At 45.4% G+C, this 19,182-nt stretch overlaps 1 protein-coding gene across 1 annotated transcript in view; it reads right to left on the bottom strand.

The window, feature by feature from the left end:
• Nucleotides 1-19,182, bottom strand: part of HKDC1 (hexokinase domain containing 1) — a 72,463-nt gene that overhangs the window by 39,426 nt on the left and 13,855 nt on the right. The window contains exons 3-7 of the mRNA XM_060196816.1: nt 13,576-13,724; nt 13,363-13,482; nt 10,673-10,768; nt 7,144-7,246; nt 1,608-1,791 (exon numbers count right to left, since the gene is read on the bottom strand). Coding sequence (XP_060052799.1) covers nt 1,608-1,791; nt 7,144-7,246; nt 10,673-10,768; nt 13,363-13,482; nt 13,576-13,724 — 652 coding nt within the window. The remainder of the gene's footprint in view (nt 1-1,607; nt 1,792-7,143; nt 7,247-10,672; nt 10,769-13,362; nt 13,483-13,575; nt 13,725-19,182) is intronic.

Genomic DNA, 19,182 nt, shown 5'->3' with positions numbered 1-19,182 from the left:
GAGCTGGGATACTTATGCCAGTCCTTGTGCTTCCATGCCATGTTCGCTTAAGCTGCTGCACTACTGCCTGGCTCTAAAAGAGAGAACTTCTTAGAAGATGGACATGTGGGGGCCGGGCAGTAGTGCAATGGGTTAAGCACACATAGTGCGAAGCGCAAGGACTAGAACCCCTGGGCCCCCACTTCACGGTGAAGCAGGTCTGCAGGTGTCTGTCTTTTTCTCCCCGTCTCTGTCTTCCCCTCCCCTCTCAGTTTCTCTCTGTCCTGTCCAACAGCAACAACAATAACAACAATGAATAGAAAAACAGTGGCCACCAGGAGCAGTGATTCGTAGTGTGGACATCAAGCCCCAGTGATAACCCTGGAGGAAAGAAAGAAAGAAAGAAAGAAAGAAAGAAAGAAAGAAAGAAAGAAAGAAAGAAAGAAAGAAAGAAAGAAAGAAAGGATTGTTTTCCCTACTAGTCAGGAAATCTACATGGAGGAATTTTGTACTATTTTCACAACTCTTCTGTTTAATCTATAATTATTATTCTTATTATTTAACTTCTTTGTTAAATTTGCTGTTTTCATTCAACAAACACTGAGTTGCAATCGTGGATAGAGAGGAAACACCATCACACATACAGCCTGACTTATGAAGTGCTTTATGTAGATGAAGAGCTGAGGCAGACCCTACGTAGACCTAAAGAGTCTCACTGCCGGCGAGCGTAGGGTGAGAGCAGCATGAGTCTGTGAGGTGAAGTGGCACCACACCACGTGCTGTGTGACTAGCGCTCCAAGCACACAGGTTGGTGAGGGAGCGGTGCAGACATGGCTGAGGTACTGGACTGGTCCTGCTTCCTCCAGTTGCTCTGGCTTATTCTTGAGCCCGTAGTTTAAATGTCCTAAGGGGACAGGAACCAAAAGGCCAGGCAATGGCCCACAGGGTTCAGGCCCTATGTCCCTACCTGCAAGGGGAAGCTTCAGGAGTGGTGAAGCAGGTCTGCTAGTGTCTTCCTCTCCCTCTCCCTCTCAAACTCCTCTTCCCCTTTCAGTTTCGTTCTGCACTATCTAATTAAATACAAAAAAAAGAAAAAGAAAAAATCGCAGTTGGAAGTGGTGGAGTCATCGCTCCAGCACTGAGTCCATCGATGACCCTGGCGGCAGAAAAAAAAAAGACAGGACTGGAGTCATCCAGTTCACAACTTTATCTCCTCTGTCTCTCACATAGGAGCTCCAGAAATATGGATCAGAATTAGTGATAGCCTAAAGAAAATTACTCAGGGCTGGGGGTAGATAGTATAATGATTATGCAAAGAGACTCTCATGCCTGAGGCTCCAAGGTCCTAGAGTCAGTCCCCTATACCACCATAAGCCAGAGCTGAGAGCAGTGCTCTGGTTAAAAAAAGTAATAATAAATTACTCAGTTTCTTTGGCTTTGAATTTTCTCATCTAGTCAGTGAAACTGAAACATAAGTTTCGTGTCATAAACTTCTCTGGTTAAGCAAATACTACAACGAAGTCTCCCAGGTATAAAACATTTTGTATACTTTCTACACACACACACACCGAGTGACAGTATCAACCTGGTGCCAATCCCCACCCCCATTATAACTTGAAAGGACTCACAGTTGCTTTCCAGGATTAAGAGAGCCGAGGTCCAATTCCCGGTCAAACTCGGTGCGGATGTCTTCCAGGGCCCCGTCGTCCCCAAAGGCGCCCCACTCGGTGTTGATGCACATCCTGCCCTCGTCACCTTCCACCAGGTCAATGTTGCTCATATCTTCCATGTAACACGCATTAGTGCCGGTGCCTGAACAGGGACCAGAGGAAATATGCAGACACAATGGTTCCCGGCTGGGCGATACAGAGAGAAGATGTGCCACAAAGTGCTTTTGATCCCTTATGGGCACTGTTTCTCTCTGAGGGAGAAAGCTCTGGCGAACCAGGGGAGTCATGAGAAGAGCTGACATACCAAGTCTACGCTTCTCAGGGTGTTGTTGCTTTGCTATTTTGGGTGGAGTCGGTTGTGAGGAAGCCCCTGGTGAGTTTGTATGAAAGCTGACAAAACACTTTTTTTTTTTTTACTCCAGGATTATTGCTGGGGCTCAGTGCCTGCACCATGAATCCACTGCTCCTGGAGGCCATTTCCCCCCCTTTTGTTGCCTTTGTTGTTGTAGCCTTGTTGTCGTTATTATTGTTGTTGTTGATGTCGTTCGTTGTTGGATAGGACAGAGAGAAATGGAGAGAGGAGGGGAAGACAGAGGGGGAGAGAAAGATAGACACTTGCAGACCTGCTTCACTGCCTGTGAAACTACTCCCCTGCAGCTGGGGAGCTGGAGGCTCAAGCGCAAGGACCAACATAAGGACCTGCTTCACTGCTTGTGAAGTGACTCCCCTGCAGGTGGGGAGCCAGGGGGCTCGAACCAGGATCCTTACACTGGTCCTTTCGCTTTGCACCACCTGCGCTTAACCCGTTGCGCTACTGCCCAACTCCCCCACAGTAATTTTTAAAAGCTTCTCTCTAAGTTAACTTAGCTTTCTTTCTATTTGACACTCAGACTAACACAACAGGCTACAAATCATTCCTGGCATAAGCTGCATCCTTATCTTTAACAGCTCTCACACAGGAAGGCCACATACTCTTATTCAAATGCCAAAGGAAAAAAAACTACAAGAAAACTCCTCAAACAAGAGTGATGAGTGCAATCTGTTAGAATCTGATGGAAATGATTCGCTGATGGAAATGTTCTAATAATAGCTTGTGGTCATGGTTATAAAACTCTGTAAATCTATAATCATTGAATTGTACACTTAAAATGAGAGCATTTATATGCCATAGCAAAGATGTTTGAGCCAAAAAGACAGTGCAGTGCTAGTGCAGAATAATTGCAAGGCCTAGGTTCAATTCTTGGCATAGCACAATGCCACAGCCAATCACTGTGCTGGTTTCTTTCTCATGAAAAAAATGTGTGTGTATGTGTGTGTGTGTGTGTGTGTGAGAGAGAGAGAGAGAGAGAGAGAGAGAGAGAGAGAGAGAAGTAGTAGTAGAGAAAGTAAGAGACCACAGCTCCACACTTTCCTTTAATGCGGTGGGGGTTAGGCTTGAGACTGCACTGCACACACAGCAAAGCAGCACACTATCTAAGTGAAGCATTTCATCAACTCTCATTTTTTTTAGCTACAGGGTTGTCACTGGGGTTCAGTGCTGGCACTACAAATACACTGCCCCTGGAGGCCTTTTTTTTTTCTTCCCCCAACCCCCAATTTTTATTTGACAGGACAGAGAGAAATTGAGAAGGGGTCAGATAGAGAGGGAGAGAGATGGTAAGTAGCATAATGGTTATGCAAAGAGACTCTCATACCTGAGGCTTTAAAGTCCCAGGTTCAATCCCCCACACCACCATAAGCCAGAGTTGAGCAGTGCTCTGGTTAAAAACAAGCATATTGTTATATGGAAAACTGAGAAATGTTATGCATGTACAAACTATTGTATTTACTGATGAATGTAAAACTTTAATTCCCCAATAAAGAAATTAAAAAAAAAAAAACTACTTCTGAGAGGAAGAGGCCAGGGTAGATAGCATAATGGTTATGCAAAGAGACTTTCATGCCTGGGGCTCCAAAGTCCTAGGTTCAATCCCCTGTACCACTATAAGCCAGAGCTGAGCAATGCTCTGCTAAAAAAAAAAAAAAAAAAAAAGTCGTCCAGGAGGTGGCACTGTGGATAAAAGCATCAGACTCTCAAGCATGAGGTCCTCGGTTCAATCCCTGGAGCACATGTACCAGAGTGATGTCTGGCTCTTTCTCTCTCCTCCTATGTTTCTCAAAAATAAATAAATAGATAGATAGATGGATAGATAAAATCTTTAAAAAAAAAAAAAAAAGGGAGGGGGAGAGAAAGACACCTAATTAGGGACCTGACTCTGACCTGCTCCTTGGGCGTGGTAATACCTGCATTCAGCCAGGGCATCATTTTGTTCTTGATGTAAGTATCTTCCCCTGACACTCTGGTCTGTGGTATATATATATTCTTTTTTTTAATTAAATTTAACCTTTTAAAATTTATTTAAGAAAGGAGACATTAACAAAACCGTAGGATAGGAGGGGTACAACTCCACACAATTCCCACCACCCGATCTCCATATCCCATCCCCTCCCCAATAGTTTTCCCATTTTCTATACCACTGCTTCATCACTCGGGTGAAACCTTTCATTGTATTGTCTAATTCCATTCCAGGTGGTTCACTCCCCAATAAAGTCCCCAAACCTAGATATAGACCAGGTCCCCTGAGATAGAGCATAAATTTAACTTTATATATATATATATATATTTTTTTTTTTAATGTTTTACATTCAACAGTAAATACAATAGTTTGTACATGCATAACATTCCCCAGTTTCCCATTTAACAATACAACACCCACTATGTCATTTATCATCCTTCATGGACCTGTATTCTCCCCACCCACCCACCCCAGAGTCTTTTACTTTGGTGCAATATGCCAATTCCATTTCAGGTTCTACTTGTGTTTTCTTTTCTGGTCTTGTTTTTCAACTTCTGCCTGAGAGTGAGATCATCCCATATTTATCCTTCTGTTTCTGACTTATTTCACTTATTTCAATCATGTTGAGTGAAATTTAACTTTTTTAACCAGAGTACCACTCAACTCTGGTTTATGGTAGTGCTGGGGCTTAAAGCTGAGACTTCAGAGCCTCAGGCAAACAGCATTTTTGCATAACCATTATGCTCACTCCCCAGCCCTGAAGTTGACTTTTTAATTTCTTTTTAACAGAAAAAGTGAGAGCAGAGCAGAGCAGTGCTCTACCATTTTATGGGGTGCCAGGGACCAAACCCATGGCTTCGTGCACATAGTTCTGCACCAAACCTCTAGATCACTTCCCAGGTCCCTGGCCTGAGGGTTTTAAAGCAACATGAGACAGAAGACATTAGGTGGGATGGGAGGTTAGGTTCACTGGGCAGGGTGTTAGCCTTGCCATTCAAGTAGCCCTGGTTCAAGTCTCAGTACCACACAGGAGGGCCATGGCCCTGGGAGGATGCTCTGAGGTTGTCTGTCTGTCTGTCTGTCTGCATCTGCTTCTTTCTCTGTCTCTCTACCTGGATGAACAAGTGTCCTGAGAGTGGTGAAATCATGCTTGTGCAAAGCCCCAAAAGGGGAGTTAGAGCAGTGGGTGCAATGCTGGACTCTCACGCATGAGGTCCTGAGATCAGTCCCTGGTATCTCTCTCTCTCTTGCTTCCTCTCTCTCACCTCTCATTAGTAAATAAATAAAATGTTGTTTTTTTTTTAAGTAGAAGGGAAAGGGAAAGAGAAATGAAAGAAAAAAAAAAAACACAGAGAGAAGCAGGATGTAATACAATATTTGGGGAAAAAATTTTTTTTCAGCAAGGCCTGGGCCCCGTTTAAGCATGAAGCCTAATCTGCAAGCTATCAGACATAACCACTGAGACAGCGAACTGTAGCCCGGTCCCGTGTCTGCAAAGTGTCTCTCCCAGATATGGAACTCCAGAACCAGGAAGAAGGCAGATCAGATCCCGCGTATGTAAAGATGAGAAGTTGAGAGCCACCCACAGGACCCTCCCCTCCACTGCACAGACTCCCTGGTCCAGCCTCCCACCTCCCACCTGTCCACTGCAGCAGCTTCCTGACCTAGCTGCAAGTCTTCCACACTGTAGTCAGTTCTCCAAATAGCAGCCCAAATGAGCTCTTTAAAAATGCAAACAGCATTTATCCAGCTCCCACCCAAAGTCCTCCAGTGACCTCCTGCCTTCTATGGGGTGAAAAAGTAAATGGGGGGTGGTGGTGGTGGCACAAACGGTTAAGCACATAGTACTAAGTGCAAGGACCTGTGCAAGGGTCTGAGTTGAGTCTCCGGCTCCCCACCTACAGGAAGGATGCTTCACAGCAGAGCAGTAGGTCTGCTGGTGTCTTTCCTTCTCCTTCTCTGTTGCCCCCTACCACCCCGCACTTCTCTCTCCTATCTAATAAAGTGGGAAAAAATGCCCTCCAGGAGCAGTGAATTCATAGTGCTGACACTGAGCCCCAGCAATAACCCTGGAGGCAAAAAAAATAAGGGGGCAGGGGAGATAGCACAGTGATTATGTAAAAAGACTCTTATGCCTGAGACTCCAAAATCTCAGGTTCAACCCCCCCGTACCACCATAAGCCAGAGCTGAGGGGTGGTCTGGTAAAAAAAAAAAAAAAAAAGTCTCCCGTGGACTGTGTGCCATGTCCTCTGTGATGTGCCCAGTTTTGCCCACCCTTTAGGACCTACTACTCTCAGTTTTGACTAACAAGTCTTTGAGTCCTTGAGTACCCCAGACACATTCCCATTTCAGAGGTCAGACAGTTCCTCTGTCTCTTACTCTCAATCTTACTCCACATCACCCTTTCCTCCTCACTTCCAAGGTACTGCTTAAACATCACCCCTTTGGAGAAGCTCTTTCTGCCCACCACACCTCACTCAATTTTAGTTACATCATTCTGCTTTATTTTCTTTATCACACTCACCACCACCTGAAATTATTATTATTAACTATTGTTACTGCTATTTTTACCAGAGCACTGATCAGCTCTGGTTGATGGTTATGGGGGTTTTGAACCTGGGACTTTGGAGCCTCAAGCATGAGAGTCTCATTGCATGACCATTATTTTATCTACCCTCACCCCCTGAAATTATCTGGTTTGCTGATTTCTCATTAACTCATCTCTCCACTAAGAGGTCCCTAAGCAAAGAATACTTTTTTTAAAAAATATATTTTATTTATTTATTAATGAGAAAGGAGGAGAGAGAGAGAGAGAAAGAACTAGACATCACTCTGGTGATCACATGTGCTAGACATCACATGTGCTGCCAGGGACTGAACTCATGACCTCACGTTTGAGAGTTCAATGCTTTATCCACTGTGCCACCTCCTGGACCACAAGGATCCCTCCCAGCAGTAACACACCACTGTGAACAAAGCACAGGACCCAGCACACAGCAGACACTTGGAAAGCCACTGTTGAATGAATGGAGCATATATTAATTTTCCCTCTCCTCACACCGCTCATCCTAAATGGAACGTACTCAGCATATCTGAATCTACGTCTCCAGTGAGCCCTCCCCCGCCCCATCCTCATAAGCAAGTTGATGTGACTTACCAATAATGACGCCAACTTCACAGTAGGGATCGTCATAGGCGCATGTCATCATGGTGCCCACGGTGTCATTGACCAAGGCCAGGATGTCTACATCTATGTCCTGCTGGAATACAAATCCAGAGGGCATCAGAGGGTGGGAAGAGGAAGTGTCCCTTTGTCTTTCCCCAAAAAGGAAGTAGAAATAGAGAAATAGGGGGGCCAAGAGGTTAAGTGCATGTGGTGTGAAGTGCAAGAACTGGCATAAGGATCCTGGTTTAAGCCCCTGACTCCCCACCTGCAGGGGAGTCGCTTCACAAGTGGTGAAGCAGGTCTGCAGGTGTCTATCTTTCCCTCCCCCTCTCTGTCTTCCCCTCCTCTCTCCATTTCTCTCTGTCCTATCCAACAACAACAAATAACAAGAGCAACAAAAATGGAAAAAAAATCTTAAAAAGGCCTCCAGGAGCAGTGGATTTGTAGTACAGCACTGATCCCTAGCAATAAGCCTTGAGGCAAAAAAAAAAATAGTGAAAGAGATTGATTGATGCAGGTCCTGGACACTCCAGGTCCCCCGCCTCCTCAGATGTTGGGAGATGGAGGTCAAAGTGGCCCTTGGGTAGCTCCGCTTATCGAGGGCAGAGTGCTCAGAGAGACAGTCAGCTCTGGGAAAGCCTCAGTGGGGGCAACTCATTTACTGAGGGAGAAAGCAGACAATTATACCCATGGCACAGGGAGAAGGTTGAGATAATCATTAACCCAAACACAGAGCAACACAATGCATAGCTGCATTTTGACTTGCAAACTATTTGATCACAAGTAGAACGTTACCGTACAAGGTTTGATCACAAGCTTCACAACTCACAGTTCCCCGGGGGTAAATTACAGGCACCTTAGGCAAAGTGGGGTGGGGAGCTGAGCAAGAATGTATGTGGTGGCTTTCAAGTTAGGCCAAACACAAGGTACAGTAATTCATGGTCTTTGTTTCCAGGGGAAAGGAGGGGCATGTGCAAAAAGGTAGCCCCCATTCCAGAGAAGCCATCGTTCAGGAGGTCAGGCGAACCTGCCCTTGTCTCAATCCAAAGACTGATTTTTTTTTTTTTTTGCCTCCAGGGTTATTGCTGGAGCTCAGTGCCTGCACCATGAATCCTCTGCTCCTGGAGGCCATTTTTTCCCTTTTGTTACCCTAGTTGTTTTTTTTATCATTGTTGTGGTTATTATTATCATTACTATTGATGTTATTGTTGTTGGGTAGGACAGAGAGAAATGGAGAGAAGAGGGGAAGACAGAGAGGAGGAGAGAAAGATAGACACCTGCAGACCTGCTTCACCACCTGTGAAGCAACTCCCTTGCAGGTGGGTAGCCAGGGGCTTGAACCAGGATCCTTACGCCAATCCTTGTGCTTTGTGCCGCGTGCACTTAAACCACTGCACTACCACCTGACCCCCAAAGGTTGATATTTTTTAGCATTTTTTAAAATTTGTCACCAGGGTTATCTCTGGGGCCCAGTACATGTACCATGAATCCACCCCTCCTGATGGCCATTTTTCTCCACCCTCCCCCACTTATTTGATAGGACAAAGAAGAGAGCGAGAGAGACAGAAAGACACCTGCAGATCTGCTTCACTGCTCATGAAGCTTCCCCCTGTAGGTGGGAAGCAGGGGACTGAACTCAAGTCTTGAAGCATGGTAATGTATGTGCTTAACCAGGTGTGTCACCACCTAGTCCCTAAAGTGATGACTGAGACAATCACTACATCCTTGCTACTGGGCCAGCCTGAAAGAAGCAAGATCTTTGCTAAAGATCAGAGACCTTAAAGAGAGAGCAAGCAGTCAGGAACTGAAGGGGGAAACCCAAGCTTCTGATTTCCAGGTGAAGTTCCCCATGCAATGGAGATGCCAGCAGATCACTGGGCTCCAATCCTCATAGAAGGGCCCTGAAGGAAGTATGCCTGTCCTGGAAGTAATGGTGTTTCCAGAAAAAGACACCAGATTCCTCACCCACAGGAATACCCTCATCAGCCTAGACCAGGACTTCTCTATTGACAACAGCATGGGTCTCCTGTTCTGCCAAGCCACTGACTTATAGCACCACAGCTTCTCAAGGTTCCAGGAAGCATTTCAAAGCAAAGTGAAAATGGTTAAGAGGAAAACAAACGACAAAGGAAGATGACCACAGGTTAGACAAGAATCAGATTGGAAAGATATACATCAAAACACTTCTCTTGCTCTCTGGGTAAAAAGTAATTTGGGTTGTGGTCCAGGAGGTGGCGCAGTGGATAAAGCATCAGACTCTGAAGCATGAGGTCCTGATTTCAATCCCTGGCAGCACATGTACCAGAGTAATGTCTGGTTCTTTCTCTCTCTCTCTCTCTCTCCTTCTCTCTTCATGAATAAATAAATCAAATCTTTTTTTAAATGATTGTTTTTTAATATTTATTTATTCTCTTTCATTGCCCTTGTTTTATTTTTGTATTTATTATTATTGTTGTCATCATTGTTGGATAGGACACAGAGAAATGGAGAGAGGAGGGGAAGATAGGGAGAAGAGGAGAGAAAGATAGACACCTGCAGACCTGCCTTACCGCCTGTGAAGAGACCCCCCCCCCCTGCAGGTGGGGAGCCGGGGGCTCGAACCAGGATCCTTACACCGGTCCTTGCGCTTTGCGCCACCTGCGCTTAACCTGCTGCGCTACCACCCAACCCCCAATAAATAAAATATTTTTAAATAAAGTAATTTGGGTTGAGTTTCATTCTTTTCAGCTCAGCAAGCAGCATGTCTGGCTTTTGTAGTTACTTGAGTTATTATGAAATGTATTCAACAACTAGAGATATTCAACAAAGAGAAAATTTGGAAAGTGGAACAGAGAGCCAGCATGGGAAGAAAGTTTTCCTGTGCGTCAGGAAGGTGGCTTAGCAAGAAGAGCTCCATACTTGTGTGCTGGAGGTTCTGGGTTAATGCCTGGGCACCAGAGGGGCCAGAGTGATGTTCTGACTTCAATCTCTCTTGGATGATAATTTTTTGCACTATATTTTAGTATTTAAAAATGAGAGATGGATGAGGGAGATAGCATAATGGCTATGCAAAGAAGCCTTTTCTGCCTGAGACTCTTAAAGTCCCAGGTTCAGTCCCAGCACCACCCTAAGTAACAACTAAAAAGTGTTTGGTAAACAAACAAACAAACACATAATAATAAGAGGAGGAGGATAAACTAGAGAAACTGATCTTTTAAGCCTCAAAGAGCAGAGTTTAGTGTTGGAATGATACACAGGACAGGGTCTGCTAAGCCTATCCTGAAGGAGACTGTGACAGCTGCAGGAGGTCCAGGGAGGTGCAGGGTCACCTTTCAACAGTGACTGGAACAGGCCCCCAAGTCAAGGCCTGCCGGTGAATTTATCAAATTGGTCACATCTGCTGTATAGGATGAGCTTCCCCTAATATCATTTCCTTCTCTGACCTTCCTTCCAGGACAAGAATAGCAGAAGACACCCCATCTCACCCTGCAAGAGAAGAGGGCAAGGGCTGGGAGACACCCCTTTCCAGAAAATTCCTCACCTTGTGCTTTTGTATGGCTTTTTTCAGACTGTTCACTACATCTGTGTGCTGAACTCCCCGGGCTTTAAACTTCTTCGTCCATGAAAGCAGCACACCCTGTGGGGAGATTTCCAATATGGTCAAGGGAAAGAAGACGTTCATTTCTGAAACGAAGTCCCTGCGACCTTCTCTTTTCTAAACAGAACCATCCCAACTCTTTCACAATGTCACCAGAGGATGTGTCTAATCACTTAGACATCTTAATCATCTCAGTCACTACTGAAAGAGCACATGTGGATTCACAAGACAGTAGACAAATCATTTAAGCAGCCTGCACCTGATTTTACTCATCTATAAAATGGAAACATCCTTCCCTTCATTCTGTCAAAGGAATGCCCTGATGAAAATGTCTAAAAGGTGTAGATTTAGTTTACATGTGCAGAATGCTTGTTTGTTAGGACTACAAAGCAATCAACATGCTTGTCACATTGTAGAATTTCCTTGGGAATTGGATGTCAATTTAGTAAAGAAAAAAAAAGTTTTCAATTCACATGGTCAATCATTTGCTTTAAAATTCATGTTTACCAAAAGTGTTTCTGCAGTATCAAACTGGTAGAGAACTTGGAAGTTAAAAAGATAACAGCATTTGAGCCCAAACTCAAGAACTACCTCACAGGGGCATGAGTAGACAGCATAATGGTTATGCAAAGAGACTCTTATGCCTGAGTTTCCAAAGTCCCAGTTTCAATCCCCTGCACCACCATAAGCCAGATCAGTGCTCTGGTAAAAAAAAAAAAAAAAAAAAAAAGAAACAGACAGACAGAACTCCCTGACTATGCTTCTCCAGGTGTCTTCAGTTCATGGATAACGAAACAGAGTTTCAGAGGAAGGAAATTGGTCTGGGCTCACCACGACAGAAGGATAAAGCTTATCTGGAATGCAGGTCTCTGACACCCTATGCGCAACCAGGACTTTTTCCTGCAGCACAGTGCCACCTAGTGGTATCTTCCCCTAATTTCTGCCTTCAAAGGCTACAGTAAGAGGAGAGTTGGTTGTGGCTCTCTGAGAGTGCTAGGGATAGTATGGGGTATGTTGGGGTGACAGTGCATATGAGAAAGTGGGAATAAATTCACATGAATAGAAAGTATACTAATATTATTTGAGAATTATATAGTGGCCAGGTGGTGGCTCACCGGGTTGATTACACACACTACAGAGCACAAAGATACTGGTTCAAGCCCCAGGTCCTCAACTGCAGAGTAGGCAGCTTCAAGAGCCATGAAGTAGTGCTACAGGTCTCTCTCTCTCTTCCTCTCTCTCTCTCTCTCTCTCTCATTCACTATCTTCCTGTCTATTTCCCTTTTCCCTCACAATATTTCCCTTTTTCCTCACAATATTTGGAGCCTCAGGTCTGAGAGTCTCTTTGTATAACCATTAAGCTATCTACCCCCTCCCCTCTCAATTTCTCTCTGTATGTATCAAAAATAAATCTATTTTAAAATAATTATTTAAAAAGTAAAATGTTAGGGACCGAGCACCTGATTGAGTTCACTTTTTATCATGAGCAAGGATAAGGGCAGAGCCTCAGCTCCCCACCTGCTAGGGCAGGGGCTTCATGAGCAATGAAGCACATCTGCAGGTGTCTCTCATTCTCTCCCTACCTCCTCCTCCTCAACTCAGCTTCTCTCTGTCATATCTAGTAAAAGAAGAAGAATGTGAAACACAACCACCAGAGCAGAAATAACTCTGGTGGCAATTTTTTTAAAAGTTGGGGAAGGGGAACAACAAAAAAAGAAAAGGAAACAAAAGAAGAGAAAAATGTATGTAGCATGTAAGACCAGTCCTTAATATAAGCTTATGAGTGGGCGAAAATAGCAGCCCTGGGGAGTTCGGCGGTAGCGCAGCGGGTTAAGCGCAGGTGGCGCAAAACTCAAGGACAGGCGGAAGGAACCCAGTTCGAGCCCCCGGCTTCCCACCTGCAGAGGAGTCGCTTCACAGGTGGTGAAGCAGGTCTGCAGGTGTCTATCTTTCTCTCCCCCTCTCCGTCTCCCCTCCTCTCTCCGTTTCTCTCTGTCCTATCCAACAACAACGACATCAACAATAATAACTACAACAAGGGCAACAAAAGGGAATAAATAAATTTAAAAAAAAAAGAAAAGAAAATAGCAGCCCTAGTACTGGGGACCTTGAAGGCTGGAATTACAGATGATTTCTACGCCACTGTTTAAACTTTCCAATTTCCCCTCTTTTTCTACACATTGAAGAAATATTCCCACTTAGCCTCAGAACACAGACACGTGCACATGCAGCTAGAGCCTGGGGAGATGTGGCTCTCAGCAGTAACCCTTTGGCCCTAGAAAACTTGTCTTCTTTACATGGCAGCTTTTCCATTTTTACAGACTCACACAGGATCAAATTTGACTTCTCTCTGTTTACCAATTGGCAAGCTGAGATACACAGAGTTGAACTCACCAAAACCCCAGCTTATGACTGCATCCCAGGCACGCAGCTATTCCTGTATGGCCCAGGCTCTGTATCTGCTCAACATTATTGAGCGAATGAGCCCGCCTCACCCCTTCTCCCCAGGGTTCACTGGAAGATGTGAGAACTCCCATGCCCTCCCACACATCTCTCATTTCCAGTATAACTGCTATCTATACCTACATTTCCAGCCCCCATTCTGCAGAGGCTCCTCCTAGAATCAACCTTACCTCTTCCAATTTATTCTGTAGGCAGGGAAAGGAAAAAGTCAGGCCAAGGGGCAATTTCTTACTCTCCAGCCCTTTAGTCTTCATAAAATCTGCCAGGCAGTCAGCTACGTATTCAAACAACTGCAGAAAAGAGAAAGCACAGGACACTGGGCTGAGACATAGTCACGCACCACTTGACACCAAGGCCTTCCCCCTGCTGTAGAGGCTGGGTACCTCTGAGCTGTTTCCTCGGATAATTTCATTGGGCGTTGGATAGAACTGACTCTCCATCTGGACATTTCGTTTCCCCTCTTCAGAGACTTGGACCTTCAAGACTCGAAATTTGGATCCTCCAAGATCCAAGGAGAGAAACTCCCCATGTTCTATTAAAGGTAAAACCGAATGTGTTATTCATTCATGTTCAACTAAATCAGACATGTGATACATGCATTACATGCCACAGGCACTCCACAAATTAGGGTAAAGTCACTTGCTAAAGCTCTGGAAGTGATGTCATTGATCTGAGTTCTCAGAGAAGGCACAGAGCTGGGGCGAGACCCAGTCTGTCTGATTCTGCAGCCCGAGTCCTGCCTCCTGAGCCAGCCTCTAGACAGAAGTGTTCACCTGGAGAAGGGAGATGACGCGTCCCCTTCTCCCTTTGGCAGAAAGCATTGGAAATGAGTTTCGGGGAAGGCACAGAGCTGTGGTGGTGGGTGCGATGGGGAACTATGCCTCCATAATCTTACGATCTCATATCACTGGGATGCATTGGATCGACCTTCTCGTGGTGCATCCCGTGAGTACGCATTCATTGGGGAAACTGACGATCCTTCCTAGCCGACTGAATCCACATGGATCCCAGTCACTTTCAAAGCCAGCAACAAGCAGCTCCTGACAGCTTTCAACCTGACCTGTTGACTGGCTACGGAAGAAGGGCAAACGCTAGAAGAAGAAGACTGATACTAATAAAAATAAATTTAAAAAAAAAAAAAAAGAGCTTTGAGTGGGGAGCTGATTCTAGCACGCCACAGCATGGGAGAGAGAACACTGGTTCACTCAACACATAGCAGTCATGTGGGAAATGCAGAGAAGGTACGAAGGAAAAGGGAGGGGTGCAGGGAAGAGCAACTAGCACCACATAAGCCTCAGTCTCTCAGGCATCAGACTGTTCCAGGAGGGAAGTAAGACTATGACCGAAGAATGATGCTCAAAAAGACCAGAATGCTCAGTATATGGGGCCAGAGCCACTCCAAAAGGACATGGATCATGACCCAGTCAGTCCAAGACACTTGCTATTAATAAAACCTGTGTTAGGGTGACGCGACCCACCCTGCTGGCTTCTACTCAAGATCCAGTCAGAACTTCCGCCTAACCGCAGAAATCAGATGGGAACTCAGATGTGCACATCCTTGAGCCAACAAGCCTTTGTGTAGAATTATCTGTGCCTGAGAAGTAGCTATATCTGCAAGACATGCTTCGTGATATGCCCACTTTATCTGTAGGTGACAGTTCATGCCCACAGTCTGGCACCTGAAGGGCCTAGTTTTGTATCCTGCGGCTCTAGACCTCGATTTAAGGGAGCGGCTGGTCATGAAGACCCGTGAAGTAAAACACAGCAAGTTGTTAGCAGGTAGTAAAAACTGACATGAAAGTATATCCCAGACAGAGAGCAGCCTGGTGGCCTAAGTGGCCCTGTATGCACAGGCCAAAAGCCATGGATCAGGAAATCCTTGGGTCCTGGTTTCACTGGGGCCTACGTGCACCACAGTTCCTGCCCTTGGATTCCCATGAGACCTTGGCTATGTCTCTGTTCTTGGTCCATGTGTCCTTACATAATAAACCTTTTGTGATCTGGCTTCGTTTGGCTTCTCTGTTCCCAGCAGCCAAAGAGCAAGCGGCAGGCCCTTCATTAGCGATGCCGTAGAGCTGTTCTCTTCAGACTTGAACAGGTGATGTGAGAGCCACGGTGTAATGTGCAAAGACTCACTCTCTCCTCTTCAGCGGGGTTGCTGCACTATTTACTCACCTTGCCCCACCTTGCTTTGAGATGTTACTTCAGGGAGACCATGGAACACTTTCCATCTTGTGACTCTGATGCCAGAAAAAAGGACTCATTCCTGGGGGAGGAAGAATCTGCCTAGGGAGATTTCCTGCAAATAACTCTCCATTGACCTCTCAGGCCCCAGTTGCTTTAGACTCTGGGACTTTCCTTCTCCTAAGCTCCAGCCCCTGCTCCTTCTCCACTCCTACTACAGCCTTCCAGCAAGCTCACAGTGACTCCATTCAGATGTTTTGATCAGAAAATGGGGGGTGGGGTCAGTAGAGGTAGGAGCCATATTAGGAATCACCTCAGATGTAAGTGATGCTTAGATATGTATGGGACCTGGCCCCAGATCAGCTGATTGCTTTGGAGTTTCCTGTACTCATTCATCCCAAGACTCCCCCTCCAGGAAGCCTAGGAGGCTGTCCAGAGACAGGGGTCAAGGAGAGAGGCAGTTCAGGTGTGGTCCTCACAGCATGGAATAGTGTCGCCAGTTTCTTCTTCATGATTATAGAGAAGGTACAACTCATAATGCTGTAAGGAATTTTGAAAGAATGCACAGCTCTCTGAGTGATAGGCTTCCCCTCAGGGAGGTCCAGATAAAATGAAAGGAGGGGAAATCACAGAATATTGGTAAACTCAAAAGGACTTCCATGAAAACTGCCTGTTTTTAAAAGGGTGCCCCAAGGGATTAGGAAAGTTTTGCTGTTTGTAATTATGAAATGACACAACTGGCTCATAGGAACCAGAAAGAGTAACTCTTTGGAGGTTTTAAAACAGTTCTTCTACATGAAATCATCTGATCCCAACAACCCTGAAAGTGGCTGCAACAACGAGCTGATGAGGACAGGAATCCAGTGACCTAAGATTCATTTGTCAAAGCACTTGGCTCCAGAGCAGCTCTGGAATCAGGACCTCATGGCAGCAGGATTACTTCTGAAGTTTTATGTGATAAAAAGTTCCATGGACTATACAGCTATTAAGAACAATGAACCCACCTTCTCTGACCCATCTTGGACAGAGCTAGAAGGAATTATATTAAGTGAGCTAAGTCAGAAAGACAAAGACGAGTATGGGATGAATCTACTCATCAACAGAAGTTGAGAAAGAAGAACAAAAAGGAAAACTAAAACAGGATCTGATTAAATTGAGAGTAGGGCACCAAAGTAAAAACCCTGAGGTGAGGGGGAGGGTGGACATTGGGCTTCCAGGGGTGGTGGGGGGTGGGTGGGATGGGACACAAGGTGGTAGGAATGGTGTTTATGTCCACTCCTATTAAAGTGTAGTCATATAAACCACAATTTAATTAATATGAGAGGGGAAAATTTGATCATATGTCTAGAACTTTTTTAAACACAGACTGAGTCTTTTTAATACATAGGCTGAGTCTTTGATATGTTGACTCTCTCAAAAGCCTAGACCAGGGAGAACAGAAGCAACTGGTAGCACGGCTATATACAAGATGCTGGGTATTATACACCAAACCCTAACAAAGGGACTTTTCAAAGTTAACCCAATTACCAAATAATGTGATGATAACATTAACTATCCATTGTCTTCTTGAACCCTAAAACAGCAGGAACCTCACATCTCCACTATAGAGCCTATATTTCCCCCAGTCCTGGAACCTTAGGGTAGGACACAATTTCCTGCATGCTGCTCTCAGTTCATACCAAATAATACTGCATCTGCCAATCACAATCTAATCAACGCAACAAGTGCCACCTCAGCATGCTTCACTTCAGACTGTGTCCAGAGACTTCAGGTGTGGAATGACAACCCTTCAGCTTCATCACTCGGGTGAGACCTTTCCTTTCATAGTATTCTCTAATTCCATTCCAAGTGGTTCACCCCCCCCCCCCAATAAAGTCCCCAAACCTAAATATAGACCAGGTCCCCTGAGATAGAGCATATGTTCACATGTGTCCATAAACCAGGGAAAAACATATACCTGAAAGCAGAAGTACACAAGAGTCTGCAGAGTAGTCCCCCAACACCTCATCTGCACTATTCCAGCCTTTAGGTCCATGATTGTTCAACAATTAATTTGGCTTTGTATGCTAACTCTCTTTTCAGCCACCAGGTTCCAGATGCCAGCATGATGACAACCAGACTTCCCTGGACTGACGACCCCACCAGTATGTCCTGGAGCTCCGCTTCCCCAGAGACTCACCCTAGAGGTAGGCAGGCTGGGAGTATGGACCAACCTGTCAACACCCATGTTCATCGGGGAAGCAATTACAAAAGCCAGACCTTCCACCTTCTGCAACCCACAACGACCCTGGGTCCATACTCCCAGAGGGATAGAGAATGGGAAAGCTATCAGGGGAGGTGATGGGATATAGAGATCAGGTGGTGGGAAGTGTGTGGAGTTGTACCCCTCCTATCCTACAGTTTTAAGTTAATGTCTCCTTTCTTTAAAAAAAAAAAAAGTTCCATGGAAGGGCCGAGTGTGGGGGCTGGACAGTAGCAAGCCAGGTTACGTGTGCATAGTACAAAGTGCAAGGACTTGTGTAAAGATCCTGGTTTGAGCCCCCCACTTCCCACCTGCAGGGGAGCGCTACTTCACAAGTGGTAAGGTAGGTCTGTAGGTGTCTATTTTTCTCCCCTCTTCTCTCAATTTCTCTCTGTCCTATCTTAATAAAAAAAAAAAAGGGAAAAAAATGGCCTCCAGGAGCAGTGGATCAGCACCAGGCCCCAGCAATAACCCTGGAGGCAATGTTGCAAAGCATAAGGACCTGGGTTGGAGACCCTGGTCCCCACCTTCAGAGGGAAAGCTTAATGAGTGGTGAAAGAGTGCTGCAGGTGTCTCTCTATTTCCTCCTACTCTCTTGATGTCTGGCTGTCTCTATCCAATAAATCATTTTTTTTTAAAGTTTAATGAAAACAATTAAAAAAATTTAAATTCTGTGGAGACAGCAAAAACTTAACATATTCCGGTCTAAGTAGGAGGACATTTCTAAAAGTTCAGTTAGTGTCATCTCCAAATCTTCCCATAGCAGTCAGGGCCGGGAATGCATATCTCGCCGCAGAGCCCCCAAACCATCAAAGTTCACCATCTCTTGTCTGAGGACACACCTCTACTGGAAGAATAGCACAGGAAGCCAAAAGGACTTTGCCCTAGCTCTCCCCTCCCGTGCACACACGCACAACCTGTGACTCAGGTGCTCCTCTGAATGACACTGGGTGACCCTTCGTAGACCTCTTGGCAATATGCTAGAGCAGCAGGAACAGGACAGAGATTTCAAAGTGGGTCTCCTCTCTCTTTCTCTCTCTCTAACTCTCTCTCTCTCTCTTACATTCCTCCAGAGTTGTATACTGACTACCCAAGCACCCACTGCCAGTGAAGGATAAAGACTTTTCCCACCACAGTTTCTAGAAGTCACTCACCTAATCCAATCAAAGACTCCATGAGGGCTCTCAAAACTTCATTTCCTGTTCCTGTGAAAGCCCCAAAGCTCCTACTGGAACACTGGAGCTGCCCCTTAATCCTGGCTTTCCCATGTAACCTGAAGATAACAGTTACACCCTGTGGTTCTTATGAGGATTCTGTGAAACAATTATTTCCTAGTACCCCATGACTGCAAGAGGCATGTGGTGGATACCAGTCCCTTTCTCTCCTGTGGTTTTTCTCAGAGTCAGAGAAAAGAAAAGTCAGATGGAACTTCATATACTCCACTCTGGACAGGCCTGTAGGCTGTGAAAGAAAGATCCTCTGAAGATGCTGATGTCCTGACCCTTGGGTCCTACGGATATATTGGATCACATGGCAAGGGGATGAAGGCTGCCGATGGAATAAA

The sequence above is a fragment of the Erinaceus europaeus genome, chromosome 1 (genome assembly GCF_950295315.1).
Source record: "Erinaceus europaeus chromosome 1, mEriEur2.1, whole genome shotgun sequence".
In the NCBI taxonomy this organism is placed as follows: Eukaryota; Metazoa; Chordata; class Mammalia; order Eulipotyphla; family Erinaceidae; genus Erinaceus; species Erinaceus europaeus.
This window is presented reverse-complemented; position numbering and strand designations above follow the sequence as displayed.